This window comes from Lactuca serriola, chromosome 3, assembly GCF_051521515.1.
Source record: "Lactuca serriola cultivar US96UC23 chromosome 3, Lser_US96UC23_V15, whole genome shotgun sequence".
Taxonomy (NCBI): domain Eukaryota; kingdom Viridiplantae; phylum Streptophyta; class Magnoliopsida; order Asterales; family Asteraceae; genus Lactuca; species Lactuca serriola.
In genome coordinates, this window is record NC_136410.1 from 63,893,911 (window position 1) to 63,904,101 (window position 10,191).

General features: G+C 33.3%; 1 protein-coding gene across 1 annotated transcript; it reads right to left on the reverse strand.

Moving 5' to 3' along the window:
* Window positions 1-3,905: 3,905 nt before the first annotated feature.
* LOC145095330 (uncharacterized) lies at window positions 3,906-4,679 on the reverse strand. The gene has a single exon (XM_079033230.1). The coding sequence runs from the start codon at window positions 4,677-4,679 to the stop codon at window positions 3,906-3,908; it is 774 nt and encodes a 257-aa protein (XP_078889356.1).
* Between the last annotated feature and the right edge of the window lie 5,512 nt (window positions 4,680-10,191).

Here is a 10,191-nt window from a genome sequence, read left to right on the forward strand (position 1 = left end):
TTAGGCGAGAACGGACGTCAATCGAAGAAGTTATGAATTTATAACGAAATTTTCTGTCCTGGTCTATTAAAAATAAATAATAAAAATAAATTCAAAATTAGCCGACGAAGTCTAAACGAAAGTTGTAGAGCGTAGTCTCACCTACGCGTGGATATAAAGAACATCGAAAATGGAGTTCGTATGAAGGAGATATGAATTTTCGAAATTTATTAAAGAATTAATAATTAAATTTAATTATTAAATCCGACATTATCCGAAGGGGAGTCACCGGGCATATCCGAAGTACGCCCAGCGTAATGCTGTACGCCCCGCGTACAGCGAAGCATGACGACCTTCGCACTCGAGTTCTTCGGACGACGCATGCAGTGATGATTTCGGAGCCTTACGCCCCGCGTAACGCAGTACGCCCCACGTACTCCGAGGCTCCAGCCTCCTATAAATAGGATGCGAGGGTTCCGGGCTTATTTGCTCATTTCTCCTTGTTTTTGTGCCGAAGCTCTGTGTGTAAACCCCCGAAGCCATCCCGACACCCCGGATCTCATATCCAAGTTAAGAAGGAAGTTTTACGCTCCCGAGATCCCGTGAAGTGCGATTCTTGAGCCGAAGCTCTGCCCGCGAGAAGTCCGGTTTTGTGGAGATCTTCCAGATCTACCGAAGAATACTACTTATGCAAGTCGTAGTGTTGTATGATCATCTTCTGATCAAGTGAGTGTATACTACCTTTCATAAACACGATAATAATACAAGTATGGTTCGAGTGTATTAAGTATATTGCTGTTTATATGTGTGGGTGTGTAGTTACTTTCTTCTATCACATAAACATGAAGTATTTGTTCTAAAATACGTGCTATGTGTTTATATATTGTTGTTTATTTGAGATGAGTGTGGAATAGATGTTTTATATAGTTTTTAAATGAGTTAAACTGTATATGTGTTTTATATCTACAAATATGTTGGGTAGAACATGGGTAGATGAGATAGTTGGTATGTGATAAAATGATGAGGTATGAAAGATGATTAAGAATGATATTGGTAGATACACCAATTAAAGAATGTCATAAAACTAGCAGATGCGCTTGAGAATAATATCGGTCGATGCACCAAATAGTGAATGTCGTGATCTTGGCAGATGCGCCAAATAGAGATTATCATAATAATAGCAGATGCGCTTATAGGGTAATCTTGGCAGATGCGCTTACAAGATAATGTCGGCAGATGTGCCTAAAAGAGAATGTCATAAACCTGGCAGTCGCGCCTCATAGTGTATGACGTAATCCTGGCAGAGGCGCTTAAAGGATAATGTTGGCAGATGTGCCTTATGTAGCAATGGAAGTTTGTGTAAATTCCTTAGGTCAATCCTTAGGAATGAATGAATGACGAGTAGTTGAATTCCTAGGGTAAAATCCTAAGAAAGATAATAGGGATGAGTAATTGAGGTTATTTTTTGATGGTTGAATATAATAATTATATTATTGTGGGTTGAAAACCCTATATGCTCACCGGGCTCCCAAGCCTGATCCACTCAGTTTTCTTTGCATTACAGGTAATGGCACAAGAGTATAAGTTGGTGGACTTGACGAGAGATTTTGGATTATAGGCCAGTAGTTATGAATAAATGTTGTAAGGTCTATTTTATATTGTTTATGCTTTTGGTCTGTATCGGAACATGACATCCCAAGGTTTTATTATTTAATGAAAATACATTCTCTTTGAGAAAAGTTTTGATAAATGGTTATCATATTTTATTTTGGGAACAAATTCCGCAACTGTTTTCTTTAAAAGATCACTCTGATTTTAAAAACCAAGCATAAACAAATCAGTCTTTTCTGGCCGTGAAAATGGGGATGTCACAAGTAGGGGTGAAATAGTCCCCGGTTACTGGTCGAGAGGACCGAAGGGGTTGGCCAGCACCCAGATATGCTAGGCAAGGTCACTGGTCGAGAGGACCAAAGGGGTAGGCCAGCACCCAGATATGTTAGGCAAGGTCACTGGTCGAGAGGACCTAAGGGGTAGGTCGGGCACCCATATATGCCTGGCAGTATGTATGTCATATTATTGTATGGTATGTGGTATGATGACGGAACTCACTAAGTTTCGTGCTTACAGTTTATAGTTTTGGTTTCAGGTACTCGTTTTCAAAGGAAAGGAGTCGACTTGATCGCAACACATCACACTATGTTTTCCGCACATGAGAGCTTTGGGATTACACTCTGATATGGTTTTATGATAATATTTTTTGATTATTGCCACTTTGGTTTTGACATGAGATATTAATATGAATGTTTTTATATTGTTGGTTTTATATAATAACTTAATTAAAACGTAATTTTTGGTCTTGAATTTTGGGATGTTACAAATGTCATATTTTGGAATTTATTTGCATAAAGCGGACCTTCCAACACCCATATTCGCAATCCCACAAGGAGAATAAGAGAAATTAGGGCAAATTGATGTCGTCGTCTTCAAGCAGTAATGTGTGGCTGCGAGGATGTGGAGATCCAGTTGGAATGTGAACGACAAGGACACAGAAGAATCATGTTCGGAGGTTCATTGGATGTACAAACTACAATAATGAAGACATAAATTGTGGGTTTTTTTTGTTGGAATGACCCGCCACTCCCGAAAAAGCGGTTTAGAGAGAAGATGTATTAATTGAGAGCTCAAGTCAATGGTGAACATGTCATTTTAGATCCCCCCCTCGACGCTCTTGTCAATTTTCATGTCAATGAAGCCCCACTTCAAGTTGTTATTAAAGATACTAATGTACATGGTAATTGTTGGATCTATATGCTCAAGAATCATTATTAAGTGATATTTATAATAACATATGATCATATAGGGTTACACCTTTATCAAGTTGTAACATTTTGTATATTTATTATTAATATACAAAATCCTATGTGGCTTAAAAAAATGCTAAGTGGCAAAATGCTAAGGGTGTTATCACTCCCTCCAACCTAAATCTTGAATTTGCCACTATTTGTAAATTAGTGGTGGTTATTACCTAGATCCGACAATTGAGGTGGAGGTTGTGGTGAAGGTTTGTATGATGAGACTGCAAGACGAGAACATATGACCTTAGCCGTGGCAGAGCCGATCCTGAAGATTCAAATGCCCGAGACAAGGTGAAAAAAGGCCCTTATGCATTAACGTGTAACGAATTAAATTACATAAATTGATATTTTTTAAAACGAAGATAAACTTTCTAGCAATAAACATAGCAAAATCAAAGTATTTTAATGAGTAATTACATATCGCAAAGCTAACCAACTACCCGTGAAGTTCTACTAACATTCTTGATTGCAAATTGGTTGATCAACTATTCGTAGTCTATACTCTCTAAGATTTCGTTCTTGATAGATATCACTGCTAGACCGCTAAGTCTTTCTTAGGTCATTGTGGAGCATAAGTAAGATTTCAAAAACTTCAATTTTGAGAAACTCCTTTCTACTGATGTCACCGTTACTGGAATAGTCATCAAAATTCTATATGCAATGCATGAATTTGGGAAATAATCAAGTTCTTTCAAAAACTTTAAAACATCTACAGGGCTGCTAAATTCATTGGTTTCCAATGTCTCAAATAATTTCAACTCCGTATAAACTTCGTCAACATCAATATCCTATCTTTCTTCAAATTTGAGTGTTTTTTCAAGACGATGACAAGAAGATTTAAGATCTTTATCTTCAATTCCACTTAAATTATATGGAAATAAAAAACCAAATACTTTTTTCATACTCTTTGAATTGTTCAAATCTTGTCTCAAGAGAATAAACAGCTTGATCAACAATGTATAAGAAATAATTGACTTTGAAATTCTCTTCAACTATAAATGAAACTTCTTGGCTACTTGAACTCTCATCAAACCTTGTTTTTCCTTTGAATCAAGTGCTTTTATGGAAATATTAGATCAATACCCATTTCAATAGAAATCTACTTAGCTTCCTCAATCGCTTTTGAAAAACCAGTTTCTCTATAAAGTACCCAATCAATATGTTTATTTCTGTAATAACATTATCAAGATGCATATCCTTTGATTGTAACTTCTTACTCACAATATTCACCTGGTTTAATACTTGATACCACATAACAATTGATAACAAATATTCAAAGTTACCAAGTTCTTTTTCTGCTATTGAAGTTTCTTCACTTGCAATTGCAACATCATTATCTTTTTCTCTAACTTGAAGTAAAGGTTCTCGTACATCAACAAGTTGCAGTTTAATAGACTTTACACTCTCAACCCGACTTTTCGAACGAGTTTGACACAATGATTTAAGACTCCAAGCTTGAACATTATCTTTCAACATTTCACATATCTTAGTAGAATTTGCAAAGATAATATAAATGCGTTGGATGAGTCCAAAAAAGTTCTTTCCTTTAACACACTTGTTATCCGTATCACATAATGTTATCTTAAGAGAATGACAACCACAAGGAGTGTAAAATGCTCTAGGATTTAGATCTAAAAATCTATTTTGCACTCGTTGGTGTTTTCCTTTCATGTTTGCTCCATTATCATAGAATTGATCACGCATATCATCAATTTCAAGACCAAGAGACTTTAACTCCTCAAGTGTAATATCAGATATTCCTTTTCTGGTGGTATCATCAACATTCAAAAAACCTAAAAATGACTCCTCGATGATAACAGAATTATATGATAACTTTAAATACATCACTATTATAGTCATTTGTTCTTGGTGGCTTGAATCAGGAGTACAATCAAGTATGATTGAGTAGTACTTTGCTTCCTTTATCTTCTTGATAAGCTCTTTTTTAATTTCTTGAGATCATGTGCCCAAGATAATGTTCATGAAGCCCATCACTTGTGATCCGCCACACATGTTCTTTGATAACCGGGTTAAACTCTTCCAACATTTCAATGACACCCAAAAAATTTCCATTACTTGTTACATAAAAGTAACAAATAAGAGGTGGAATCAATCATAATAATTAACAAAATGGTATTTGGTGTAATTTTAACAAAAAAATATATACAATTTATAGTTACCTTGTTGATACAACTTTTCATTTGATCCACGAAATGCTAAATTATGTTTAGCAAGAAACTTCACTACCGAAATGATTCTCAAAAGGAATTGTTTCTAGTAATCTCTTTCTTTCTTGAATTGCTCGTATTGAACTTTATCAATGGTTTCGTTCAAGTTTAATCACTTACGTACATCAAACCCCTTTTTCCTATTTATGAGATGATCCAAGGAAATTTCATGTTCTTTAACTCTAGTGGTTACATGGTACCAATCTGAATAACCTTCATCACCCAATTTACCTTTCAAAATCCCTTTTCTAAACACTTTACAACAGAAACAAAATACCATGTCGAGCTCTTTCGAATATACTAACCATTCTCTATCACACTTCTCTAAATTTGATAAAGTTCTTGTATATAAAGCTATAGAAAACCGTCTACCAAATTTATCATAGGGACCATACATAATACTAGTATCTCTTTTAGGACATTTTTCGACCAAAAGTCTAATCTCCTCATAATTAAGTTTTTCCCACTTTCCTGGATCACATATATCAACAAGCTCTTTAACCAACTGTTGCTATTCTGCCTCTTCTACTTCTATATGCTCTTGCTCTTCAACATTCTCTTGCTCTTGACCATGCTCATCAATGTGCTCTTCAACATGCGTTTCAACGGGTTGTCTATGTATAAACTTATCTTGAGCACCAACATCTACCTATCTCTTTTCTTCATCTGGTTTTCGTTTTTTACATTGTTCACTACCGGATGGTTGTTTAGACTTCATCACTACAAGTTCATTAGTTTCAATTTTCAACATAAAGTAATTACAAAAAACATAACCCGGTAAAAGAATAATGATTCAACATGACAACATTCATTCATGATTGAAGATTCAAGATTTCAACATTTAAGATTTCAAGTATTCATGAATCATTGAATGATTGAATCAATAATATGACCCATGGATATTTTAGGAAGAACATTCTAATTTTCAGTTTTTGAGTTAGTTTAGGATTCCAACAATGACAACATTCATTCATGATTTAACATTCAAGTTTTCAACACTTAAGATTTCAAGTATTCAAGAATCATTGAATGATTGAATGAATAATATGACCCAAGGGTATTTTGTGAAGAACATTCCAATTTTCAGTTTTTGAGTTAGTTTAGAATTCCAACAATGACAACATTCATTCATGATTTCAACATTCAAGATTTCAAGTATTCAACAATCAAGAATCAAGATTTCAAGGAAAACTGATAATGATAATTGATAAAACATTAAAACTGATAAAAACTAAATCTGTCAATATAATGTAATTAATAATGATAATTGTCTAATTATCTAATTGATAAACTGTAAAATTAAATTTGATATAATCGTTTACCTGATTGAGTGATTGTCGACTTGATTAGACAATTAGTGATTACAGAATATAGATTAAAACCGCCTGCTACCCTTGAATGTTGCTGTTGTTGCTGTTTGCCTGTCTCGCTGAGGCTGAGTTGTCGATCTCCTTTGATGTTGTTGTCGTTGCTGACCTGTTGTGTCACTTAGAGGAATAGAGGCTTAGAGCAGAACTGCAGAAGGAGAATTAGTGAATAATGATTTACGAATTGCTGAATTGGTTTTATCACATTGTTACTCATTCCGCCTTTTGCCTTATGTGACGCATTAGTGGACTATTTGTCTATTTTACATTGACTTTAATTTGGACCAAAACTGATATAATATATTATTATTAAAAAAAAATTGGGGCCCCTAAAAGATGAAGGCCCTGTGCATGTGCAAGTGCACAGGTTGCACAGCCTCATCACCGACACCGAACCGTGGTGGTGAAGTCTAATGAAGAACACGACGAGAGGGATACATATTGGGGCTTGGTGTAGGATCCAACACATTAAAAAAGTTCAGATAATATTTCAGTAAATAAATAATTTTTATAAAAGTAAGATATATATAAAAAAGATTAAATAATTAGTAATAGTAGAATAGGAATTTTAAATAGGTTATAGACAAACAATGTAATAAATAAAAACTACAACAACCATCCATATTAAAAAAAAATTTAAAGACCATCTGACTTAATAAAACACACGAAACATATGTATTGTTGTTATAAACCGTTTCTCCTTAGCGTGTTTAAAATAATTTGTTAAATTAGGCACGTGCAAATTTTTTTGAAATTTAAAATCATTTCTAAAACCTACCGATTTCATCGGATTTGATTGAAAACAAGTAAACGAGGATAGAAAATTGCATGAGGCAAAGTGGCAAACTGTCTAAAAGTAACGCTAAGTTAAGAACGAGGCTCTAAACTTGGGCCCCAGAACTAAACTATTTTGATCGACATGGGCTACTTTTTTGATAGCTCGTCATGGACCATATAATCTTGTTTGTTTCTAACTTTCTATGAAAGCGAAATCATTGAAAACATGTGAAATCGTTATGGTAGTACAATAAAACCTTTAAGAAATAATATTATTGTGAATTTGTGATCATAATATGTTATTATTTATATTAATCAAAATGGTTTTTATTTTTTATTTTTATTTTTCGAGGTTCTAGACTTAGAAGAAATCGTGGTTACTATCTTTGAAAATAATGTCGAGGAAGAGGGTACATTATCTTTGGGACCAGTTATGTATAAGGAATCACAATCACGTCCAGATCAATTCACAATTTTTTTTGGTACGGTTTGAAGACAAAACAAATATCAAAACTTTTGGTTGGAATAAGAAAAAAAAAGATATAACCAAAACCCTTAATCATTTGTTAATAAATAGCCAAATTAAGAAAATGATCTAAATAACCATCAAATTGCAGATAAGCTTTCATGGGAATTGATTTCAGCTCATGGCTGCAATTCAGTCTAGTCGGTTGTGATTTTGTATTTGTATGATTTTTATATTTTTGCAAACTTTAAGCCTTCATATCTTTCTAATACGAACTCATATTGACTTGATTTTTTTATTATATTTTTTTTGTAGCAATGACTTTCTATTGTTATATTATAATCGATATTTTGACATTGGTAAGTCCCCGTTCAAAGCTCCAAAGATGACCTCTCGGGCTTTTGGATATTTTTCCCAAACGTAAGAATCTTTTTTTTTTTTTTCTAGTTTATGAAATTTTTTCCCCAATTTTAAAATTTCATAACTTTTTTCATATGAACTCTGATTTAGTCTTCTTCTTTTTTATTTTTTTATTTTTTTTATTTATCTTTGAGTTCCTTATCGTGTATATTACAAATTTCATACCTAATATAGTGTCACGAACCAAGTTTTCGGAAGTTTACAGGATCGTGTAGAGAACGCTGAAACGATTTTTTTTATTATATTTTTCGTAGCAATGACTTTCTATTGTTATATTATAATCGATATTTAGACATCGGGAAGTCCTCGGTCAAGGCTCCATAGATGAACTCTCGGGCTTTTGGATATTTTTCCCAAACGTAATTTTTTTTTCCAGATTATGGAAAATTTTCCCTAATTTCAAAATTTCATAACTTTTTTCATATGAACTTTGATTTAGTCTATTATTTTATCTTTGGGTTCCTTATCATGTATACTACAAATTTCATATTGAATATAGTGTCACGAACCAAGTTTTCGGAAGTTTACAGGATCGCGTAGAGAACGTTGGAACGATTTTTTTATTATATTTTTTTGTAGCAATGACTTTCTATTGTTATATTATAATCGATATTTAGACATCGGGAAGTCTCCGTTCAAAGCTCCAAAGACGACCTCTCAGGCTTTTGGATATTTTTCCCAAACTTAAGAATCTTTTTTTTCAAGTTTATGGAAATGTTTTCCCTAATTTCAAATTTTCATAACTTTTTTCATATGAACTCTGATTTTGTCTATTCTTTTGTCTTTGGTTTCCTTATCATATATACTAAAAATTTCATACCAAATATAGTGTCACGGACCAAGTTTTTGGAAGTTTCCAATGCTGGAGCGATAAAGAATACCCGAGGAGTCTCCAGAGAGACTGAGAACACACTACAAGTCCCTGGAAGATGCTTGGGAATTATAGAAGTCCCCGAAAAAATATAGAGTAACCAGGATTAATCCAGATGATGCAAAATGATGCTAGGAAAACTTGGAAGACTTTGGAGCGATCTAGAACATGCTAGATCATACAGAAATGACTTGGATAATATAGGAGCATCCTAGAAATCTCTAGGACATCGTTGACTAGTATGATATATTTTAGAACCTTGTAAATATAAAGATCATGTAGGAACGATCTAGAATAGTAATCTCTCGAGTTATTGTAATACAAAGTTCTCTTTCGCTTAAAGTACTCTTAAACTTTTGTCTATTGCTTTCCAATTTCGTTAGTACATCTTAGATCCTCGAAGTAGCCCGACTTAGTTGAAGAAAAACTAAGTGGCACAAGAGATAAACTAGTCATAAGAGTCATTCCGTGACAATAGGCTCAAGATTGCGAGTTATAAAACTCTAAAGTATGTTATCCAGTGATTTTTGAACTTTTCCAAATATCACTATTTTTCAAATGAGCTTCAAAGAAACATTTAATTCCATTCAATTTAAACCACTCATAGACCATTAATAGCCACTTATGGAACTTAATCCATGCCTTTCTATTTAAATTTAAGCTCTTAAACTCATTTGATATGAAAATTAAAAAAAATGAGTTTAAGAAATTAAATTCATCAAAAAATGCATGGATTAAGTTCCATAATTTGCTATTAATGGTCTATGATGGGTTTGAAATGAATGGAAATATTTCCTTAAGCTTATGCGAAAAAATGATAGAATTTTGAAAGGTTCAAAAATTACTAAATAGCCTAATTTGGAGCTTTATAACTCGCAATCTAGAGCCTATATTTGACATCTTTCTAAATAAAATCTGTAGTCGACATGATAAGGAACCTACAAATAAACGAAACGACTAAATTCGGGTTCATATGAAAAAGTTATGGACATTTGAAGTTAGTGAAAAAGTATCCATGAAATTAGAAAAAGCAAGAAATATTTCGTAAGTATAGGGAAAATGTCCCAAGAGTCCAACCGACCTACTTTGGAGCATTGAAAGGGGGACTTTTCGATGTCCACATATAATTGTAATATATCAATGTAAAACTCTTGCTCCAAAGAACATAACGTAAAAGGAATCATGTCAATCAGAGTTCGTATAAAGAAATATATTATAGTTCAAAATT

Excerpts from the sequence above, each read along its gene's own strand:
- LOC145095330 (XM_079033230.1), bottom strand. The coding sequence starts at position 4,679 with ATGTATTTAAAGTTATCATATAATTCTGTTATCATCGAGGAGTCATTT.